We start from the raw sequence: 24769 nt of genomic DNA on the forward strand, positions 1-24769 counted from the left end.
CATTGTATCCCACAGAGCAGCACTGCTGAAGTGACACATTCCCTTCAATTAGCCTTTCATAGCAAGATACACTAATTATTTAATGCAGTGTCATCAAATTCTCATAACTGATTGGTAACTACCCTGATGGTAGATTTTGATGGCATAAATGATGCTTTATTGATGATGTCTGAGTAATGATGGTTGATTACTCACTTTCGATAATTTGGGTGGCCATAAGACATGCTTTTTCAACATTACAACCCAATAGTTGTAAGACGTATTTAACTGGCAAAAATGTGTTGGGTGTTTCGTCTGGTCAGAGGAAAGAAGACAAGGAAAGTTGGTGGTGGAATGAGGAAGTCCATATAGCGAAGTATATAGGAAGTCCGCATAGCGAAAAGAATGGTGGCAAAGGCAAAGGCTCAGGCCTATGATGAGCTGTATGAGAGGCTGGACAGTAAAGAAGGAGTAAAGGACTTGTATCGTTTGGCTAAACAGAGAGATAGAGCTGGAACGGATGTACAGCAGGTTAGGCTGATAAAGGATAGAGAGGGAAATGTACTAGTGAGTGAACAGAGAGTGTTGAGTAGATGGAAGGAGTACTTTGAGGAACTAATGAATGAGGAAAACGAGAGAGAGGAGGACAACGGGGGGAGAGATAGTGGATCAGGACGTGCAGAGAATTGGTAAGGTGGAAGTGAGGGCAGCTTTAAAAAGGATGAAGAATGGAAAGGCAGTTGGTCCAGATGACATACCTGTGGAGGTATGGAGATGTTTAGGAGAGAAGGCAGTGGACTTTTTAACCAGGTTGTTTAACAAAATCCTGGAGAGTGAGAGGATGCCTGATGAGTGGAGAAGCAGTGTACTGGTCCCCATTTTTAAGAACAAGGGTGATGTGCAGAGCTGCAGTAACTACAGAGGTATAAAGTTCATGAGCCACACCATGAAGGTATGGGAAAGAGTTGTTGAAGCAAGGCTAAGGCGAGAGGTTCAGATCAGTGAGCAGCAGTTTGGTTTCATGCCCAGGAAGAGCACCACAGATGCAATTTTTGCGTTGAGAGTGTTGGTAGAGAAGTACAGAGAAGGTCAGAAGGAGCTACATTGTGTCTTTGTGGATCTAGAGAAGGCATATGATAGGGTGCCAAGAGAGGAACTGTGGTACTGTATGAGGAAGTCAGGTGTAGCTGAAAAGTATGTTAGGGTGGTGCAGGACATGTATGAGGATTGTGAGACAGTGGTGAGGTGTGCAGTTGGAGTGACAAATGGTTTCAAGGTGAAGGTAGGGTTACATCAGGGATCAGCTTTGAGCCCCTTCTTGTTTGCAATGGTGATGGAAAGGTTGACAGATGAGGTCAGGCAGGAGGCTCCATGGACCATGATGTTTGCAGATGACATTGTAATCTGTGATGAGAGTAGAGAGCAGGTGGAAGAGAATCTGGAGAGGTGGAGGTTTGCACTGGAGAGGAGAGGAATGAAGGTCAGTAGAGACAAGACGGAATACATGTGTGTGAATGAGAGGGAGGCAGGTGGAAAGGTGAAGATGCAAGGAGTAGAGGTCGTAAAGGTGGATGACTTCAAATATCTTGGGTCAACCATCCAGAGCAATGGACAGTGTAGAAAAGAGGTGAAGAAGAGGGTGCAGGCAGGATGGAGTGGGTGGAGACGGGTGTCAGGGCTGATGTGTGACAGAAGGATAGCAGCAAGAGTGAAAGGGAAGGTTTACAAGACAGTAGTGTGTCCTGCTATGATGTATGGTTTGGAGACTGTGGCTCTGTCTAAAAGACACGAGGCTGAGCTGGAGGTGGCGGAGATGAAGATGCTGAGATTTTCGTTGGGAGTGACAAGGATGGACAAGAGTAGAAATGAGCAGATCAGAGGGACAGTGAAGGTGGAGCAGTTTGGAGATAAAGCCAGAGAGGCCAGGTTGAGATGGTTTAGACATGTGTTGAGGAGGAATAGTGGATATATTGGTCAAAGAATGTTGGAGATGGAGCTGCCGGGCAGAAGGAGAAGAGGTAGACCTCAGAGAAGGTTTATGGATGTAGTGAAGGTGGACATGGAAATGGTTGGTGTAACAGTAGAGGAGGCAGTGGATAGGGCAAGATGGAGACCTCTGATCTGCTGTGGCGACCCCTAAAGGGAGCAGCCGAAAGAAGAAGAAGTTGTATTGTTTTATTTTATTTTTATTTATTTATTTTTTTGGTCAATCAGATCTTGTTATTTTGGGCCCAGTCCTCCAAAAGCATTTTAGTGTAAAGTGTTAAGTGGTAGCGGGAGTGTTTGTTGTGAGGCTCACTCTACCATTTAAAAATCTTTGTGCTAAGATGTTTTTTAAGAAACTCAGTGCAGGTTAAAATTCTTACGTTTTCTGTGTCAACAACTGAGTCCCTGGTATAGGGTGCAGATGTTCAAGTGAGTACATCATCTACATTGACTGAACTATTCCACTGAGTGTGAATACACAGACAGACAGACAGACAGACAGATAGCTCTATCTTACAGACTTACTTACCTTTACAGTGGAGTGTTCTTGTTTCAGATCGGCCTCCTTCCACACCTAAGTCTGGCAACGTCATTAGGCACTCTGCTAGCTCCTCTTCAGTCATGGGCTCACCTAAAATGGACAGAAAATGAGCATGCTTTCCTTCAGAGACACACACGGATTTAAAAGAAAACATTTTCTTTTACATTAAATCTATATTAAACAAGTTATGATATTATCTGCTCTGATTCAGTGCATGCGGTGCAATTGTAGTTTTCTGAAATTATGGTATTAGGAACTAACTGGTTGCATACTTAAGGCGTGTGATTAAACTGCTAACAAATACATTTGGACCTATGGCTACAATAGCTTATGTATTATTGTTATCTTCTAATTAACAGTGAACATATTTGCGAATACATACAATGTCATGATAATGATTTCTCAATTTCTCAAAATATTGATTAGTCGAAATAATGATTAAGTATCTCATTACTCTCACATATCCCAAATGAATGATTTACTTTCTTACAATGTAACAATTTTGTATCTCAAACTCTCAAGACAATTAGAAATCACCTCTACATACTAATTTAATATTTCAATAAAATAAAATAAAAGTCCATCATTTGAGATTTTTTGAGTAAATATGTGATTCTTTCCAGAATTCCCTGGGTGGAAACGGGCTTCCATATTATTTAGCTAGCAGGTAATAGAAACTTAAACTCCACCAACATGCAAACTGCATTCCTAAAGTGTTATGTATAAAAATGGGCAAAAATACAGACAGAATTTAGGCTTTAAGATGCTACTACTGTTTTTGCTATGTAAAGTACTTTGTGCATGTTTGTAGATGAAAGTATGTTATATAGTGTCAGAAAGTAGTTTAAAAAGTTCATCTATTTGAGATTGTTCAACAACACAACATAGTTTGAAGCAAGTATGTGATGATTTAAGCATGCAGTTTGAAAAATGCTAATTTATGTACATAAGCTTGCATTACTTGTTAATTACATTAGCATCGTAAGTGATCCTCAGACATCAACATATCTGGCTGCTTAACCACAGTTTGGGTGAGATTTAACTAATTATTTCTTTCATAATATAAATGCCACTAAATCTTAGAAAGGTACCCCTGCTCTGTAGTAACTCCAGTAGCTCTTCTCTGGTCATAACCAGCTGACCGCTCTCATATAGCACACCCAGCACCTGGAAGGCTTTGAAGAGATCTTCCTTGGAGGTGTCAAAGGCTGGCCGGTGGTTGACATACAACTTAATGAACTCTTCCAGGTCAATGTGTGTCACATATTTTCCTGTCTCTGCATAACGGCTGAATTTGACCTCGTTCTGCATGTCTTCCAGCTAGGAAAGAGTGAAAAAGAAAGTTAAGATAGAAAAGAGAACATATTAATAAAGAATGAAATAAACAGTGTGCTCTTTAGGCCATTTCCTAGCTTTGATGCCCAAGTAACAGTATTAGAAGGAGGGCGAAGTAGAGTGAGGGCCGAGGGCAGAGAGGGTGCTATCATCATAGGGGGCCTTAGCCTAAAAAGGTTTGAGAACTGCAGTTCTGAGGTATTGCAGCAATTGAGGTCTTCTAGGAAGAGAGATAAAAGATGGTTATCTTGGCTATATACTAGAAACCCAAATTCCCCTTGAGGTGCATAACATAAAGCATGAAACTCATGTCCATCTCAACTCAAGCATGTTGCTCAGCTTTGTGGAACTAGTTTCATGTAATAGCCAATCAAAACACAATGCAGATAATCACTTAATCAAATTAAATGCCATTATTTCAAACAACTGATTTTACTGGATCAATGGACAAGTTAATAAAGAAGAATAAACCAGAAGACGGTTTATTGGGCAGGTAAAAAGAAGATCCTCCAGTTTCAAGTTTCTTTTTTGTCAGTTTTCTGAGCAGTGTTGGATTCGACTTTCACTATGTAAAGCCAACTAGCTGCTTGCAATTGAATTTCTGCGTAACTTGACAGTTACACAAAGCAATTCACTAACTCCAATAGCCAAACTGCCTCATCTTTTTCTATCTCATATTTTTGATACACCATATTGTTCTCACACCAAAGTAATCTGTGAGGTATAATTTACATATCTGAACATATTCTTCTCATTTTTTCCAGCTATATTTCTATATTTCTATATTATTTATTTATCTATCTAGGGTTCTTTATTGTATATTGAAGTTTTTTAATCTGTTGTGTGTATATTGAGTCTTTGTTATAATATATATATATATAAATGTTATAATACATAAATAAATGTTTATGTAGCCACTAAGGTTACAGCCCATCTGATGCATCATCCTGTCCTAGAAGCAAAACAAGTTCATCGTGGAGTCCATCTCACTCTCCCCTTCTGCAATAATGTTCATCATTTCAATCCTAAACGAATCTGAGCTCTGTGTAAAATCAGGCCATGAAGAGAAGAGAAAACTGATCTAGCTACATAAGCCATGAGTCACAAAAACTGGCTAGTTAATGCAGCGGGCTACAGAAACATTCATTTTGAGAAACTTTCCTAGACCATCTTTTGTTTTATTTTCTTCCACTGACCTGCTGAAATCAATTGTTTTAAAGTATGCTGTTCAACATTATTATGATTTCTGATGGGCTGTTTCATGCAACTTGTTTCACCAAGTAGCACCAAAATGAGTTTCAGTCAGGTGAATTTTAGTTTCATGTAGGTTTCAAGCAACTGCATTAAAATTACATTACATTTTCCAGCTTAAGACCTGTCTCAATTTGAACGCTTCTGGTGAAGTCTTGCATTACTGTAATCATAATTCTGAGAAAAAAATACTGCTATCAATTATTTTAAGGCAACACTGAGTTTTCTCAAGCGTAACAACTGTGCGTACATAAAAATGATTCCAGTGCCTCCGAAATAGAATTTCTACTTTGCAGGCGCTCAAAAGAAGCTTCTAAGCTAAAAGCTAAAGCTAAAACCTTTACATATTAGGGAGAAAGCTATGCAACATATCATATTGTATAGAATTGCATCATGTTGTATTGTTTTGTGTCACTGTACCATGAATTGCATGTAAGCTTGTGACTAGTGTGTCAGCTTGGGGCTAATGTCTTGCCAATGTAATGCCTATAGGATTACATTCGGAAACTAATAAACAACTTTTGTTTCAATCACTGACTTTTATAATGTTGATTGCTGAAACTGAAAAACTCCACATTAGAGCTGTATCAAAAACTGAGCTGGAAATCCGGCACCACTGTCGTATCAAATCAAGTAACACATTTTTGTGAATTGATACTATTCAACTATAGAGTTGATTAACTATAAATATTACTTGCATAGTAAAATTTTCACTAGATTTAAGTGTGACTGAGCAACATTTGTCGATTGAGTGTGATGACATGACATATGAGATTTCCTGATGCACTGTATAATTTCCTAAAGAAAGGAAACAATCTGCTGTAAAGTGTAATGAGTGTAATGATAATGTGTAACGAACAGAAATTGTGCACTAAAATTCGCACTTAGAACATAATTTTACCTGGGGTGTTCAAACTTTTGCATATGATTTTGTCTGTACAACAATTTTACTAGACAGTACAAAATCCTAGTACCTCTTGCTCTGTTGGGTAGAAGCCAAGTGCCCTCATGACAAAGGGCACTTCAGTAAGAGGGATGTGAGTGGACACTTGTCTGGTTTCCATGGAGTCGATGCCCTGGTTGCGCAACTGGCAGTAATAAAACAAATCCTCCATCATCTAATGGAACAAATACAGGCTTTGGTTAGGAGAAAACAGTTTTAGAAACAAGAGCATCTAGAAAGAATGATATGTTCAGTGCAGAGCAGAAGTAATGGTGAAGATAGATGGTACTAGCTGTTTTAGTCAGTGGTCAGCATTATGCAATAAATCGTAACAGTTAACAGCGAGTGTTTTATTCCATTAATAATGATGTGAAAATACTTACAGATGATGTTTTTTGTCATTTCAAACATTAATGTAATGGACCTTACCTTAAAAAGCTCTCCATCTCTCCCTCCCTCTATAAGGGTGTAAAAGGGAATCAGCTCTTTTCCTCCCAAAGCAGCGGCAGCCTCTAGTGCACTGCAAAGCACAGATCAGTCTCATCTTTGGAGCCTCTGTATGATCAATCTTAGTCTAGGAGGAGTATGTGTAAATCTGAACATAATAGTTCAACAACCTGAGAAAAATACTTCATTTTCATTTAACTAAGCAAAGCTATTATCAATATTATCTCTAATACCAATAATAAGAATACAAATTGAAAATTGTAATTATACTAATAATTTGTGCAAATGGCAATCCATTAAAAAAGTGGAGTTATTTTACATGCACTCTGGTATAAACAAATGCTACAACCATTCCATGTTCCATGTAAAGACATATTATGCTGTTTTATACTATTGACACCTAGAAAATAAACAGTACAAAACACAGCTAGAAGCATCTCATACACTGCAATAATTCAGCATTTAAATATGTTATTTTAGGAATCACACTACACAGTGTCATGATTGGCCCCTCCCAGTCCGGTCCCTGTGCGTGTGTTTTGATCCTAGTCCAGCCCCTTGTTTTGTGACCCCGCCCCTGATTGTATCCACCTGTTTCCCACCTGTCCCTCGTTTACCCTGTGTATTTAAGCCCTGTGTTTGCCCCTTGTGTTTGCTGGTCTTTGTTGGATGTACTGGTTTATGTACTGTTGTTTGTTCTATTTGCATAGTTTTTCTGGTTTGTCTGTCATGTCTGCCCCCCGATCAATCCGTGTTGGCTCTATGACCCTGGACTGTCTCGACCCTGATTTTGGATTTGCGCATAATAAACGCCGCTTATGTCCGCATATGCGTCTGCCTCCTCGCTCCCCGTTACACACGGTCACTCCACTGTCTTAAAAAATAAAACATTTTGTTTGTTTCACATTTTATTCTTTCCAATCATAATAATTTTAACACTATAACATTTGGTCAGCAGGTAGGTAGTGAAATCTATTACTCAAACAAGCACACAATGTTTCATTGATGTGAAGCACCACTTTTATGAAGCACAAAAAGCTACTTGAGTGTAGGGTTGTTACGCCAGCAAAATTCTCTATCCCAAAGTATGGTTAACACCAACCCACCAGAAGCTGAACCTGGCCCAAAATTAAAGCATTCAATCACAAAAGAAACAGGCCGCTGTAAGCTGCATTTTACAAATTGTATTAGAAGTGTATTAGCATATTCTGCTCTTACCAAATACAAAAAAATTGTCATCAAATAAAATATTGCAATAGTCAAATCAGTAGTCCACTATAAATGCTTTAAAGGGGACCTATCATGTTCATTATTGTATTTTTGGGGTCTACTAGAATAGATTTACATGCTTTAATGTTCCAAAAAGACATTTTCTTATACTGAACGTTACATTATTCACCCTCTGTCTGAGACGCTCTGTTAGAGCTCCTGTGTCTTTAAGCCCCGCCTCCCCATAAGCGCAGTGTGCTCTGATTGGTCAGCACACTTACTCTGTTCTGACTTTTCAATATGCCTACACATTCCGCCATTGTCTTGCAGACAGACCCTTTTCTCTTGAGCAGCTATAAACACCACTGTGGCTATTTTCCCAACAGCGTCAGTTCTGCCATATCAGGCCAGCAACTGCTGTGCATTCTGTGAGGGCGTTCCAAGTTTGCTGGTAGGCGGGCAATATGGATTGTGTTATAAGATTCCTGGTAAGAAAGGAAAAGGACTGGAATTCCAGTGAGGTGTTTAAGGTAGCTAAGAAAAGTAGTTTCTGTGGGAGCATGTTACTCTCTGGCATGTATTTTAAGTTCTGTACCTCTGCAGACCATTTACAGGCACAAAGAGCTATATAATGCTCTAAAAAAGGGAAAAACAGGAAAAGCATAATACGTCCACTTTAATGTATAAAGTACAAAGAAAATCTACTCAGTACAATTTTAGTCAGTAACATTTTGTTTTCAATTCCTGTTTTGTGTTTAATTTCATTTTGTTACCTTAGTAACAGGATCTATGCTGCTGTGTAATTGATCACATCTCTCACTTTGGAGCTTTATCTCAGACTGAAAAATCTAAACCGAGGAATTGAGCCATATCCTTCAGGATTTTTTGACCTGCAGCTTTTGTATTTCTACTCAAGATGCTTTTGGAAGAGTACTTTCACATCTACTGTGATTATTTCGGTGAAGTAACAGTTTTTTGGGGCTGTATAATTCTGTTAGAAGTCATACATATTAGAAGGAACACATATCTATCCTTAAACCTCCTGGCTACATGTATTCTTTAGATATTAAGTTTTCTATTTCTATTCTTCTATTTATTCTTATTCTTTGTCACAGTTTTCACTAGCTAGCTAGTTTGTGTTTACATACTTTGCATACTTTGAAACACCTTCATCAACTTCATCATTTCACTTGTAACTTTTTGCTCATTGTCAGCATCTGTTTGTGGAGACACTTCAGCCTACTAAACTTGAGTGAGTGAGTGAGTAAAATCTGATTGATTTGATTGATTTTTCATAATACGTTCCCCTTAACGACTTACGGAAAGCTGATCTCCCACAAGAAGACAGTCTTGTCCATCCCACCAGCAGTGAAAATGTATCTTCCATCATAGGAGCAAGCTAGACTGGAGACACCCATTGGATGGCATAACAGTGCTGTAGACTTGAATGTGTTCCCATCTAGGGGCAGAATGTGAACCCCAACCTTGACAAAGAGGAAAACAAAGACGTTTAAAGTTCAGTGTTCTGTGACCACTAGAGCATGACCAACACACAGTGTGCAGCGTTTGCATGTAACTCAAACCAGCCTAAACCTTGTTTTGCGTTATATAAGCCATGTAAGGAGAACTGGGATCCCCGTCTTTAGAAGCGGGGAGGGTCAGCATCTTCTTGACTGGAGTACCATATGTGGGTCCAAGAAGTGTTTTCCTGCAGAGAATAGTACCATAGTATTCATTAATTCTCAAATAATCAACGCAAATATAACGGAAGTCCACTTCTGGGCCCTTACAAAATCAAAATACTATACCAAATCGCAATGTCTAGAACATTTTTGAATGATCATTTTAAAAAACACTCACCTGCACATCTTGGTGGTCACATTGAATAGTTTCATCTTGTAGAGGTCAGATGCAGTAAGCAAGAAGTGTTCAGTGGTTAAAGGTGGATACCAGGCCATGCAGGTGGGCACAGCACTTTGCTCAATGCGATCAGAACTGAGAATCAATAACTCATTCTTTTTGCTGTTCTGCAGGTCATATTCAACCTAATGAGTACAGAAAGAAAACATAATTTTCACACCTTAGCAAGTATACTATATGGACAAAAATATTAGGACATCTACACATTACATCTACAGCAGCTTTTATCCCATTCTAAATCCATAGGCATTAATATGGAGTTGGTCTGCCCTTTGCAGCTAAAACAGCCTCCACTCTTTTGGGAAGCTTTCTACAAGATTTTGGAGCGTCTGTGGGAATTTTGCACATTCATCCAGAAGAGCATTTGTGAGGTCAGACACTGATGTTGGACGAGAAGGCCTGGCTCACAATCTCCATTCTACTTCATCCCAAAGGTATTTAAAAGTATTGAGGTCAGGGGTCTGTGAAGGCCAATCACGTTCTTCTATACTAAACTCATCCAACCATGTGTTTATGGACCTTGATTTGTGCACTGGGTCACAGTCAAGATGGAACAGAAAAGGGCTTTCCCCAAACTGTAGCCACAAAGTTTGAAGCATACAATTGTCCAAAATGTCTTGGTATGTTGAAACATTAACATTTCCCTTCACCAGCACTAAAGAGCCTAGACAACCCCACTGAAAAACACCAAAATTTCCACCAAAATTTATAAAAATGCAGTCAGACAGGTAATGTCCTCCTGGTATTCACCATCCGCAGACTGCCAGATAGTGAAGCATGATTAGTCACTCCACAGAATAAGTTTTTACTGAGTTAGAGGGCTGATCACAGATCAGATTCTTACATACAGTATTTATGAGTTTTGCTGTGACAATGACCAATTTTAAAACAACACTCTAACTAATTACAGCTTCAGATTTTTTTTTCAGTTTCAAAGAAATCTTCAGGAATATTTTCCACCCCTCCAAAGTTCAGTTGTAGAAGTTGTTTGGTGAGTTCGGTTGCTATTTGTGCGAATGTTTGTGCATCTTTAAAGGAGAACATAATATCAGTGAGTTCTTTGGGAATAGCTTTTGTTGGAACAACACAGCTGGTTGGTTTAAGATTGAAAAGATGGTAGAGTAAAAGTGGCAGCAGGTGCACAAAACTACAAAGTGGACATTTTAAATATTAATACATTTGATTTTAAATTTAGTGTTTGAGGCTTCTTTCAGTTTTAAAGAAATCTGCAGGGGGATTTTTCCATACCTCCAATGTTCAATCTAAGAGGTTGTCTTGATTTTCTACTACTTATGATACAAGCAATCCCAAACACATTCAGTTATGTTGAGACTTGGACTCTAAGGTGGTCAGTCTATTGTTCTGAGAACACTAGCAGCATTTTTGTTGCAGAAGTACATCTTGATCTCAGCAGTGTGCTTGAGGTTTTTATCTTCATCTAGAATCAATTTTATCCCCTATTACACAACGTATTCAATTTTGTTTATACTTATCAGCATTCATGATGCCTACAACCTAAAACAAATTTCCAACTCCAGATGTTGTTATACATTCCTAAAATTGCAGTGATCCTGCACTATGCTAAAAAATGAAATCTTTAAGTGCTGTACTGTTTATCTGGTGCTTACAGTTTGATGGTCTACCAGGTCTTGCACAGTTGTAAGCAGTTCCATGTGCTCTGTATCTTTTAATTATTTTTTGAACTCCAGTTTTGGAAGCTCAAATTATAGTATTTATTCACCTATTTTCTTTGACTTTCCTCTTCTTTTTGCAAGTGAATTATCTTTTATCTAAACTCCTCAGAAATATCTCTTTTAACTGCACATGAGAAAAAAAATTGAAGGCAGCTGAGGTGAGTTTGGGTAGTTACAAAGTTAGTGTGTCTTTGAATGGGACATAATGTCAGGGAGCTCTTTGGGAGGGTACAGCTGGAATTGGTTGGATTTAAAATGGGAAGGATGGAAGAGTTAAAGTGGCAGCACATGCACAAAAGTAAAGAGTGCAGCAGGTGCACAAAAGTAAAAAGTAATTGATTTGATATTCCATTTAGTTGTTGGGTCTTCTTATGTGTTAAATATGTTTCTCATTTTTCTGACACTGAAAAATGAATAGCTTGTACCTTTTCCCCAGAGCTGTAGTGTTTATCACTAAAACCAACAAACATCCCTTAGAGTATTAAACTAGTGTTCATCACTAAAACCAACAAACATCCCTTAGAGTATTACACTAGTGTTCATCACTAAAACCAACAAACATCCCTTAGAGTATTACACTACATCTACACTATAATATAAAGCTTATTTGCACAACTGTACAAATGTTTTTATATAGTATTCATTTAAAATATTTTTTTACAAATGTTCATATCATTCTATAATATTCTGTATATAATAATTATTATATGTCTAGTCAAACCTGCAAATGTACAGATATACATTTCTGCTTACGTACAGATATTCACACACCGTTTTAGCTCATTTCACATTGGGTTTTCATTATTCTTTCTTATTCTCTATTCTATTTATTGTATTTTGGTTTTATTTGTTTTATTTGAGAAATATTCAGTTCTCAGTACTCAGTACATGTATGCACACAGCAAGATATATTCTGATTCTGATTAATGGCCATTTTGACAGGAAATTAAATTAAGGGGTGGTCTCTAACTTTTGCACAGTACTGTTTCTGCATATTCTAACAGTTTCTATTACAATATTGGGAATTCTACAGGATGTACTTATACAACATGTGTGAAGTACCAAGCTGTGATTCTTAACATGGGGATTCCAGTACTTAAAAGTGTGCAATGCTGAATTTGCCCATGTCTGCCTTGGGTAAATAAGCTTTCTTGGACAGTGAGCAACACTTCAAGCTGCACTGACCCTCATTATATCGGTGACACACAATCAAAAATAAGGGCCAAGGCTCTGCAGTATTAATGCCTAGGGAAAGATGATGAAATACTCTTCTTCTTCTTTCGGCTGCTCCCTTTAGGGGTTGCCACAGCGGATCATCTGCCTCCATCTTGCTCTATCCACTGCCTCCTCTACTTTTACACCAACCATCTCCATGTCCACCTTCACTACATCCATAAACCTTCTCTGAGGTCTACCTCTTCTCCTTCTGCCCGGCAGCTCCATCTCCAACATTCTTTGACCAATATATCCACTATTCCTCCTCAACACATGTCCAAACCATCTCAACCTGGCCTCTCTGGCTTTATCTCCAAACTGCTCCACCTTCACTGTCCCTCTGATCTGCTCCTTTCAAATCTTGTCCATCATTGTCACTCCCAACGAAAATCTCAGCATCTTCATCTCCGCCACCTCCAGCTCAGCCTCCTGTCTTTTAGACAGACTCACAGTCTCCAAACCATACATCATAGCAGGACGCACTACTGTCTTGTAAACCTTCCCTTTCACTCTTGCTGCTATCCTTTTGTCACACATCAGCCCTGACACCCGTCTCCACCCACTCCATCCTGCCTGCACCCTCTTCACCTCTTTTCTACACTGTCCATTGCTCTGGATGGTTGACCCAAGATATTTGAAGTCATCCACCTTTACGACCTTCATTCCTCTCCTCTCCAGTGCAAACCTCCACCTCTCCAGATTCTCTTCCACCTGCTCTCTACTCTCACCACAGATTACAATGTCATCTGCAAACATCATGGTCCATGGAGCCTCCTTCCCTGACCAAGAAGGGGCTCAAAGCTGATCCCTGATGTAACCCTACCTTCACCTTGAAACCATTTGTCACTCCAACTGCACACCTCACCACTGTCTCACTATCCTCATACATGTCCTGCACCACCTTAACATACTTTTCAGCTACACCTGACTTCCTCATACAGTACCACAGTTCCTCTCTTGGCACCCCATCATATGCCTTCTCTAGATCCACAAAGACACAATGTAGCTCCTTCTGACCTTCTCTGTACTTCTCTACCAACACTCTCAATGCAAAAATTGCATCTGTGGTACTCTTTCTGGGCATGAAACCAAACTGCTGCTCACTGATCTGAACCTCTCGCCTTAGCCTTGCTTCAACAACTCTTTCCCATACCTTCATGGTGTGGCTCATGAACTTTATACCTCTGTAGTTACTGCAGCTCTGCACATCACCCTTGTTCTTAAAAATGGGGACCAGTACACTGCTTCTCCACTCATCAGGCATCCTCTCACTCTCCAGGATTTTGTTAAACAACGTGGTTAAAAAGTCCACTGCCTTCTCTCCTAAACATCTCCATACCTCCACAGGTATGTCATCTGGACCAACTGCCTTTCCATTCTTCATCCTTTTTAAAGCTACCCTCACTTCCACCTTACCAATTCTCTGCACTTCCTGATCCACTATCTCTCCCCCCGTTGTCCTCCTCTCTCTCGTTTTCCTCATTCATTAGTTCCTCAAAGTACTCCTTCCATCTACTCAACACTCTCTGTTCACTCACTAGTACATTTCACACTCTATCCTTTATCAGCCTAACCTGCTGTACATCCTTTCCAGCTCTATCTCTCTATTTAGCCAAACGATACAAGTCCTTTACTCCTTCTTTTCTGTCCAGCCTCTCATACAGCTCATCATAGGCCTGAGCCTTTGCCTTTGCCACCATTCTTTTCGCTATGTGACTAGCCTCACAGTACTCCTGCCTACTTCATCTCTCTGGTTATCCCACTTTTTCTTAGCTGCCTTGTTCTTCTGAATACTCTCCTGGACTTCCTCATTCCACCACCAACTTTCCTTGTCTTCTTTCCTCTGACCAGACGAAACACCCAACACATTTTTGCCAGTTTCTCTCACCACCTTAGCTGTAGTTTCCCAGTCCTCACGTAGCTCCTCACTGCCCCCAAGGGCCTCTTGCAATTTTTCCCTGAACTGCCTGCAACCATGCCCCTCCTTCAGCTTCTAATCTTTGGCTCTGTCTTCACTCTCTTCCTCTTCTTTGTTTCTAATCTCATTCTACAGACAACCACCCTATGCTGCCTTGCTACACTTTCCCCTGGCACCACTTTACAATCTCCAATCTCCATTAGGTGGCATCTCCTGCTAAGGATATAATCCACCTGTGTGCACCTCCCTCCACTCTTGTATGTCAACCTGTGTTCTTCCGTCTTCTGAAAATATGTGTTCACCACAGCCATTTCCATTCTCTTTGCAAAATCTACAACCATCTGACCTTCCGCATTTCTGTCTTTCACACCATACATACCCAGCACCTCTTCATCCCCTCTGTTCCCTTCAGCAACATGTCCATTGAAGTCTGCACCAATCACTAATCTCTCCTCTCTAGGGACACCATCTACCACTTCATCCATCTTACTCCAAAATTCCTCTTTCTCCTCTAACTAACAACCAACCTGTGGTGCATATGAACTGACCACATTCAAAATTACACCATCAACCTCCAACTTCAGGCTCATGATCCTGTCTGACACTCTCTTTACATCCAGAACACTTTTCACAAGCTGTTCCTTTAGGATTATCCCTACTCCATTTTTCTTCCTCTCTACACCATGATAGAACAGATTGAATCCACCTCCAGTGTTCCTAGCCTTGCTTCCTTTCCATCTGGTCTCCTGGACACACAGAATATCTACCTTCCTTCTCTCCATCATGTCTGCAAGCTCTCTGCCTTTACCAGTCATTGTCCCTATGTTCAGAGTCCCTACTCTAACCTCCACACTCCTGCCTTTCCTTCTCTCTCGCTGCCTTCTAACCCGCCTTCCTCCTCTCCTCTTTGATGGTCTTCGACCTACAGTAGTCCAATTTCCACCGGCACCCTGCTGGTCAACAGCACCGGAGGCGGTCGTTGTTAACCCGGGCATCGACCGATCTGGTATGGCAATCATATTTGTGATCCGCATGATAGTTTTACACCGGATGCCCTTCCTGATGCAACCCTCACCATTTATCCGGGCTTGGGACCGGCACCAGAAGTACACAAAGTACACCCCTAATGGCTGGTTTGATGAAATACTACAAGACCATATTTATATATTCCAAATGCCTGACAATATGAATTGTTCATATTTTTAATAATTACAGCAAAATATGAACTCTTATTCCAACAAATGAACATCTCAAATCTTATTTCCACTCCTAGAAAATGCTTGTATAAGTCTGATAATACTCCCTAGCAGGTGATTGGTGATTAAGGGGTAATAGTTTGAAATTAAACATTTTTCTATATCGATAATGCACATTTTAGGTGTTTACCATAATACTATATATATATTATACCATCCTTTACCTTAATCTAGTATTATTAACAAAGGCTTGAACTTTGGACAACTTTTGATTTGATACACTGAGGTGATATGCACCTTTCACTGAATAACCGTGGAGGAAACTGTAGCCTTTCACTTGCAAACCATTGTCATAGTTAGAAGTCAGCTAGTTAGCTATTTTCAAGGTGTGAAATGATGGAAAAATAAACTCTTGTTAACAGTTTATAAGTGATGCTTCTTGAATGTAAAAATCTAGGAAAAGTAAAATGCCCTCAAAACATAGAATTTCTTAAATCAATTTGGATATTACATCAGAAAAAGAAATTTAAAATATTCAAACGGTAACTAACAGCTGTAATCCTAGTTCTTTTTCCACCTACTTGTGAGACAACTAGATTAATCATAACAACCACGAACTATGTTTTAATGTTTGTTCTTTATGGTCATTTTATGTCACTCTCAGGCATCTGATTTCACTAGCTAACCTACAGTATGTTGCTCACTATTTAACTCAACTGACTGACGTAACAATATACTCTATTGTTCTGTGCTCACACATGCACAAAACAGTCCACATGAAGTCATGCGTAGAATCAAATAAAACTGTTAGCATCAAAATATGAACAAAAACACTCATTCCATGAAGTTTAGCATAACTGCTAATAATCTTGGCATTAGTTTACTGCACCTAAGCAAACTCTTTAAAAATTGACATTTCTAAAAATAGCGATTGCACATGAATATACAATTTTAACTTATAATCTGGTGCATTTATTGGTGATATAACAGTGATTATTCATTTTATCCCCATCTGGAAGAATGTCTTCAAAGCATTACCAAAGACACTGAACACCCTAGAGCAATGCCTCTCAACTCCTTTCCCTGCCTCAACACACCTGATCCAACTAATCAGTTCATTAACAGCCTGTTATTGAGTTAAAGTGGCTGTGTTACAGGAGGGAATGTGCAGGTGATTGGAACTCCAGGACCAGGGTGGAGAAACACTGCCCTAAAGTACTTATCTTGAGCAAATACCAAAAATCATAAAACTGGAATCTTTGGTACTGGACCATTGGCAAAGGGAAAAAGCTCAGGTATAGTTTTTGGTGTCAAAAATTCTGGTGTATCAAAAATTGCTGACTGTCAAAACTTGATGCATTGAGCTTAGACTCATGTTCAACTAAACTTGTTGATATGGTGTGTTTAGGCTGGAGAGGAAGAATCCTCATAGCTCACCCTGAATCAAATAAAAGAGAACTCGATTAACTTCTCTTGTTTAAATTCTGAATAGTGACCAGTCAATCATTTTATTAGTTTGAGAATTGCTGTAACATTATGTTGTCAGTAATTTTCTCAACAGAGCTGAACACCAATGTCACGATTGGCCCCTCTGAGTTCTCCATGTGCTTTAGTTCACTTCTGGTCTTGTCTATGTGCTTCTTAGTGTTGATTCTTCTCTGTTCTGCCCCCTTGTTTCTAGACTCCGCCCTTGATTGGCACCCGGCTCATTCTCAAGCACCACAGCGGGCTTCCCATAGCTTGGGTGAGCCTTGGGAGCGGCCGAGAGGGTTCTGTTTCTGTGTGTACCTCCAAGGTTGTTGCAGCATTCTGTTCCCGGTGTTATGGATGCCACCAAGCCTGTTCCTGTTGCTGCCGCCCCTAGTGGTAAGCCCGTTCTCATGCCTGGCGTTGTGGACGCCGCCCGAGTTCCTGACCCCATTACCGCACCCCGCGGCACGCCTTTTCCTGTGGTCACACCCCAGGGCACGCCCACGCTGCCAGACCCGCCGCCAGTCACTGCGCCTCCGGACCCACCTCAGTGCCACACCTCCGGACATGCCCCCAGTCGCCGCTCCTCAGGACCCGCTGCCAGACGCAGCCCATTTTGTTCCCGCCCGTCCCGCCCTCACCTGTGTCTGCTGCTCCCCATGGGCCTCTTGTTCCGCCTGTGTCTGCAGCTGCCTGTGGGCCTCCTGTTCCGCCTGTGTCTGTTATTGTGTCCCCTGTTTTGCCTGCTCCTTTGTTTTTGCCCTCCTCTGATCCTGGTCCGTTGTCTTTTGCCTGGTCTGTGTTGCGTTTTTGTTTTCCTCATCCTGTTGTGCCTACGGTCGTCCCTCGTTTGGTGTCCTTTTCTGTTGTGCCTCCTCATCCTCCCTCCCAGCCCTTGTTTCATCTTCGGTCTGTTCATGTTTCATCTGTTCCTGGGTCTTGAGCTGTCTCTCCTGTGTCTGCTCCAGTTTTTGTGCCTGTGCTCATGGTTCCTGTTGTTGCTCCGTGCTCTCCTTCTGTGTCTGCTCCTTGTCCTGCCTTGTCTCCTGTCTCGGCCTCTGCTCCTGTTTCCTTGCCTGCCCTATTTCCTTGCCTAACCTGTTTCTTCTGTTCCTCATGTATCGTGTCCTGTCCCTGTCTAGTTCTGTGCCTGGTTTTGGACCCTTGTGTGTGTTTTTGTTTGGTTTTGGTTTTCGTTGGCACGCTTCAGTGCTGCGCACCTTGAGGAGGGGGGTTGGGGGGTGTACTGTCAAGATTGGCCCCTCCCAGTTCTCCTTGTGCTTTAGTTTACTTCTGGTTTTGTCCATGTGCTTCCTTTTGATTCTTCCCTGTTCTGCCCCCTTGTTTCTAGACTCCACCCTTGATTGTTTTCACCTGTGCCTTATTAACCCTTGTTGTTCCTGTATTTAAGCCCTGTGTTTTCCCCTGTTAGTTTGCTGGTCTTTGTATTGTATGGTGTTGTATCTTCTGGCCTCTGGTATGTTTCCTAGTCTCTGTTATTGTGTTTAGTGTGTGTTCCTTTTTGTTATGTCTGTCCCTCCATCTCTCTGTGTTGGCTCTGTGACCCTGGACTGTTTAGACCCTGATTCTGGATTTGCCCTTAAGAAATCTCCCTTCTCTCAGCATATGCATCAGCCTCATCATCGCTCCCCCCATGTTACAAAGCCAACAGCTTTTATATACATGATATTTGTTATAGTACACAAGCTAAAAAAGCAAAGTGAATTCTTGTAATCACTGCAAGCTAAATAAGTAGATGAGCTAAAGCTAGAATAATCATCGTCTGCTACATGAGGTAAATTATTATAGTCAGTGAATTATGTGGAAATGTTGGCTTGTTGAGGTAACACTAAGAACAGAGAAATATCTTTTTCATTTCAGCTATCATAGTTAACCTAGCCACAACAAGATACTTCAGACTTCTTAGTCTGTGGAGTGTGTTTTGTAGTAACATTAGCAAAGTGAAATAACATAATCTACAACAGAAGTGCTAAAACGGCACTGAACTGCCAGTCTATCAGGTACGCCTGCTTTGTACCTCTCATTGACCATCTTGTATACCTACTAATCGCTGACGTAAATACTAAGTTGCTAGGGTAAACATGGATCTGTAAGGTGTCTACTTTACAGTCCTACACAAAAATCTCAAGTCAACTTTTGACACTCTCAAATTTTTTTGCTTTGTGCAGAGGGAAAGCGTTATATTGTGGTAAGATTTTTATCCATGTGTCTAGACCTTCTCACAAAGCTAGATACTTGATACTCACTAATCTGCGATCCATGCCCAGAGAAATCAGACGTGGCTGTGTGCTGTCCAGCTGCACTCCAAATAGCAGGTCCTGGATGGGCTTGTAATGAGAGCGGTGCCTCCCCAGATACTTCCACACATGCTGACTGCCTTCCTTACATAGATGAAACACTGTCACAGCCCTTCCAGTGTCCTACAAAAATACATAAAAACATAATAGTTATAGAAGATACATTTACTTTGGAACAGAGTTTTCTCAAACTGGTTCTCAGGCCCCCCCCGAGACAGCCCACATTTTTCCTCTTTCCCAACTCACAACACATGTGGACTGCCTGGAAAGACCTGAGGACTGAGTCTGAGAACCACTGCTTTAGAATTCTTCTCAAATTCCTTCCTTCCTTATAGCCTTTCCTAACCTTTTAACTGAGTAATTATTGTATGATTATCTTCTTTCTAAGTATGTCATAAATCAACACTATGGGCAGCAGCATTAACAAAAAAATGAGAAAATACAATTATCTACTGCTAAGACAAAAAGACACTACTGTTCATATTAAAGGTTATACTGAGCAGTCTGAAATATTATACCATACACATGAGAATCACATGACATGGATTACATGAAACAACAAAACTGTTTAGCAGTTAAAACAAAACAAAAGAACCCAGTTAAAAACAGAAACTAAATCAGTTTCTACTTCTATGTGAAAGAACTATATTGAAAAACAACTGCGACCCAGGACACGTTTCCACTGTGTCTCTAAAGCAGTGCTGCTCTGTGAGCTACAGTATATGAAGTGGACTAAGGAAAGATGTGTAAATTATCCAGAATTACTCAGCTATCATCATTTCTTATATTAATCCTTTATTTTTACAGCTGAGTACATGTGTGTTCAAGCAAGATTCATTTGAGGTGAATCCAGTGCTGAATTTAATGTTTGTGCTCAACATAGATCAGTTTGTCGATCTGTCAGAGACTGTTTGTTCATAATGTTCCCTTATACTTTTGTGTCTGGCTGCTTTATCATTACACTCTGGAGTAATCAAGGGCAGCCAACATGAGTAATTTCAATCATCTAAATTATTAATGCTAACACACTGATTAAGTAATAAAAAAAATGCATTGAAAAGCGTGACTGCAGACTTTGGAGTGGTGATTTGTAAACTTTAGAACAGTAGTGTATATTTTATTTCTAGTGGCTTGTTGAAGTTCTATGTAGTTTAGTTTTGCTCTGGAAAATGGAAGGAATTAAGCATGCCCACTTAAATCAGAAATAGAAAGATTTTTCCAACTGCAGGAGGGTCCACACTCACGGCAGTGGCCAGGAAGAAGGAGTCATGAGAGAAGGTGAGATGGGTAATGCAGTCCTGGCTGTAGTGAAAGCTCTCCTCTCCTTGCTGCAGAGTACAAGGATCCAGAATCTGCACTGCCCCACTTGCAAATCCCACAGCCAGATAAAAACCTGCAAAAAACATACCAACATCACTTTTACACACCACCTGCCTTGGTTACATGTATTACATGTAAAACCATACAAAAAAAAACAGCATCTTATCATACATGAGCATGAAAGGTAAGAGTGTATGAAGGTGAATCTCCAAAATTTTTAAATATGATATGTCACAAAATCAATTCCATAGCATTTCTACACAGGAGCAAATACAAATAAGCAACTTTCCCTTTACCCAGAAGGGAAGCCAAGACCATGTTTGGTGTCTAAAGTTCACTTCTTTAGTTTTGCACCAAAGCTACAGGGCTAACAGAGCTTACAAGTAAAGCTTATATGCCACCAATGATCGTTGTTCAAACTGCATGCGTAAATCATCACACACTTGCCTCAATTCACACTGAGCTGTCAAGTTATGAAACTGAAAAAATATTTTTCAGTTTTTAGCTATGCTGCCTTTTTTAACCAATTTATTAACATCACACAATAGTTAGTTCCAACTGCTTGAGAAGCACAATAACAATATCATTTCTGGGAGCAAAATGCACTAGCACTAAAACGAAAACTAGCAGTGAAAAAAATGCTGGTTAACTAAAAGAAATAAAAAAAACCCTCATAAAAATCAAAACTATAATGTCCACTGCAAAAAAAAAAATTACTGGAAAAAACTAATATTGTCACGATTGGCCCCTCCCAGTCCTGTCCATGCGTTCATGTTGTGTTTTGGTCTAGTCCACATGTTCTTTGTTTTGGTTTCCTAGTCTGGCCCCTTGTTTTGTGACTAGACCCCTGATTATTCTCACCTGTGTTTCCACCTGTGTCTTGGATGTATTGTATTCTCGTGGTGTTTGGTGTCGTTTAATTCAGTGTTCATTTCATCATGTCTGTCCCTCCTGCTCTCTGTATTGGATACCTGAAACTGGACCGTTTTGACCATGACCCTGGATTTGCCCTTAATAAAAGTTGCTTATCTCCACACGTGTCCGCCTCCTCGCTCCCAACCATTACAAATATAATTTTTTTCAGTGAATGAATGAGAGTTTAAAAGTGGAACTCTTTTGTGTTTGGTTTTTAAGATTTTTTATTTATACACCTTATCACAAAAAAGCTTTCAGTGCTGAAATGTATAGGCATATATATATATATATATATAGGTATATTTTGATAAATCACCTTATCAGAGGATAGGTTACTACATTAAGCTGAGCCTGCATAATACACTTCAATTAAGGCTGAACTAACATTAAAAATGCAATGAAAAACTTTATTTATCTCTACTAATTATCTCTCATATGCTTGGGTTATTATGGTTTTGAAATGTTCATTAGTTTTTATTTTTATTTAGTATTATTTAGTATTTCACTTTGAGTGTTCACTTAGCTTTATGGTTGCATAAATAGTGTTGGTCTTGTTTTTATTTTCTTAAAAGTAATAGTTTTAGTTTACTTTTTGTTTGATTTTAGTTTTAGTTTTGTTAGTTAGTATTATGATGAACACTGTGGTGGTAGATATTTCATGAATATAGAATAAAATTAACACCGTAGTCTAAGCTCCACTTCCACACTCTCATTCATGTACTGGAAGAAACAAAAACAAAAGTAATTACTTAGTAATTTTACTTTGTTTTAGTTAGTTTTGCAGTTGACAGTCTAGTTTTAATTTTTGTGGTTTCTTTGTGTTTTTTCTTTAAAGTTAACAAGTACATATTTTCACTGCTAGTTTTCATTTTAGCAATAGCTTTAGTTAACTAGAATAATCTTGGTGCATTGGACTGGGGCTCACAGAAACATATAAACAAACTATTTGCAATAACACACTTCTTTCCCATGTCCTTTTGCTTAAATGTGTCAAACAGTGTCAGAACCCCCACAAGTAATCCATGCAGTTCGCAAAACTCTGGTAAGTGGTTACATTACATTACATTACATTACATTACATACGCTTTTATCCAAAGCGACTTACAAATAATGTGGTACATAGAACAAACATAATCAGGCCTTAAAGGAGGCCAAAGGGTAATAGCGGGGTAGAGAAGGGAAGGAGGGCAAGAAGGAGATGAGGTTGGTAGTGGTTAGATTTGCAAGAGGCGATTAGAGTAAGTGCTCCCTGAAGAGCTCTGTAAAAATAGCGAGGGACGCCCCTGCTCTGACAGTGGAAGGTAGCTTGTTCCACCATTGGGGAATGGTTACAGTCTCTCTTAGCTGTTAGATACAGTAGTTGTCCTTGAAGCTGCAGGGCAAAATTAAAGAAACCAAATCTCACCTGATCAATTGTATTGGGTAGAGAGAACTGTGTGTAATTTTTTTCATCCAGCCATTTATATCATTCCATTGTACACTAATGTACATTAAAGGCTTGTTGTAGCAAATACCTTGAGGATCATAGGTGATGCACTGGATCTGCTTGTCTGTATGGAAGACTCTGCTAGAGATGACCCTTTTGTTCTCATAGTCCCACACTTTTAAGAGACCACCACGGCTGCCCATAGCCACCAGAGGTTGTTTGGGGTGACAGGCCACTGCATCCAGTGACTCTGCATGTTCATTCAGTAAAGTTTGGGCCACACTGCCCTGAGCTTTCACATGGACCACAGCTGCACTAACTGTAGAGAGGACAAAGTTTCTGGAAAAGGAAGAGAAAGACACTTTAGGCTAACAAATTTAGCAAATTAGCGTTAGCTACAGGACAACACACATTGATACTGCTGTTCAGTGTTTTGTCTTGTTCATACATAATAAAATTTACTTAGTTTATTCAGTCATTTATAAGTATATAATTATTTTAATACAACATCAAAAATCTAAAAAATAAAATGTAAAGCATCCACTGTCAATGAGCAAAACCAGACATGTGGGCACATCCTATCAAAGAAAAGTGTTCAAGGATGGCGGGCAGCTAATGCTACACTCCTGGCCATTTTATCTGAAGCTGCTTATAACAATTACAAGTCATGATTTTGGGGTTTATTTTGTTGGGGCACTTGTGCAGCAGGCATTGAAAACTTTTATTCATCTCAGCTAGTAGTGGGTGGTATGGCCAAAAATTGAAAATGGTATTATTCAAATTTCAGACAGGTTTAGTGTATATCATACACTAAATATATATTCAAAATAAACCCATTTTAGATGCTTACATAAACGTATTTTTGTAGGTTAACAGTGGCTTATTAATCTGGATGTCTCTTCATGTTTTAATATGAAACATTTTTAACAAAGTAAGTCTAAAATATTTTTATTCTGCGTAATATCAATTTCATGGAGAAGCAGTTGCATTCTGGCACATTCTGGCTTGAAAGTAACTGCTTCATTTAAGGGGGAGCAGAAAAGTCTAATAAGAAGGCAACTTCAGCTTTTTGTTCAATTTCGTATCTTCGTCACCATCACTGTCAGAGTGATTCAGGCATTATTTCTGGCAGAATTTTGTGCGCTATGAAGCCATACCACCAACCTTTGGCCATGTCACGCCACACATAAAACATGCTGATAGCCCTCATTTCTGAATACACAGATGGGTTACCACCACGCTGTGAGATCGAGAAGTTACGGCAGACCTGGTGCTGCATTTTATGAATCTGGCCCAATATCAGAAAAAAATGTAACCTTTAACTGAAGTAAATTTAGTGTAAGAAAACAGAAACTCTTGGCATTTTTTAGCAAAGGCAACATGGTGAACCTGCCTGAAAGACGGCATTAGATTATTTTGCCCCAACGCACAGTAAAGAGGAAGATTTTGTGTAGTAGATTTTGGGGTCACTAAGTCTACAAAAGCTACAATTAGACCCTACCTCCATGCCAACTAACAATTTGGAAGTCATATCTGAAGAAAGCCTTTTCTTTCTGCAATTTCCCTTCGGGATCAATAAAATTCTATCTGTCTGTCTGTCTTTCTTCTATCAAACACACTCCTCTGGCTAGTGTAACTCTGACTGGAGACATATGCTATGGTTAGATGAAAGGTTTTTTTTTGTTA

General features: G+C 39.7%; 1 protein-coding gene across 2 annotated transcripts in view; it reads right to left on the reverse strand.

The window, feature by feature from the left end:
* The window catches only part of cfap251 (cilia and flagella associated protein 251), a 41451-nt gene that overhangs the window by 4813 nt on the left and 11869 nt on the right, over positions 1-24769 (reverse strand). For both annotated transcript variants that reach the window (XM_017716334.2, XM_037531616.1), the window contains exons 10-19: positions 23172-23422; positions 20667-20815; positions 19372-19545; positions 9552-9736; positions 9285-9399; positions 9012-9175; positions 6465-6555; positions 6067-6210; positions 3598-3826; positions 2495-2596 (exon numbers count right to left, since the gene is read on the reverse strand). In XM_017716334.2, the coding sequence (XP_017571823.1) occupies positions 2495-2596; positions 3598-3826; positions 6067-6210; positions 6465-6555; positions 9012-9175; positions 9285-9399; positions 9552-9736; positions 19372-19545; positions 20667-20815; positions 23172-23422 (1604 nt within the window). The remainder of the gene's footprint in view (positions 1-2494; positions 2597-3597; positions 3827-6066; positions 6211-6464; positions 6556-9011; positions 9176-9284; positions 9400-9551; positions 9737-19371; positions 19546-20666; positions 20816-23171; positions 23423-24769) is intronic.

The sequence above is a fragment of the Pygocentrus nattereri genome, chromosome 20 (genome assembly GCF_015220715.1).
Source record: "Pygocentrus nattereri isolate fPygNat1 chromosome 20, fPygNat1.pri, whole genome shotgun sequence".
Taxonomy (NCBI): domain Eukaryota; kingdom Metazoa; phylum Chordata; class Actinopteri; order Characiformes; family Serrasalmidae; genus Pygocentrus; species Pygocentrus nattereri.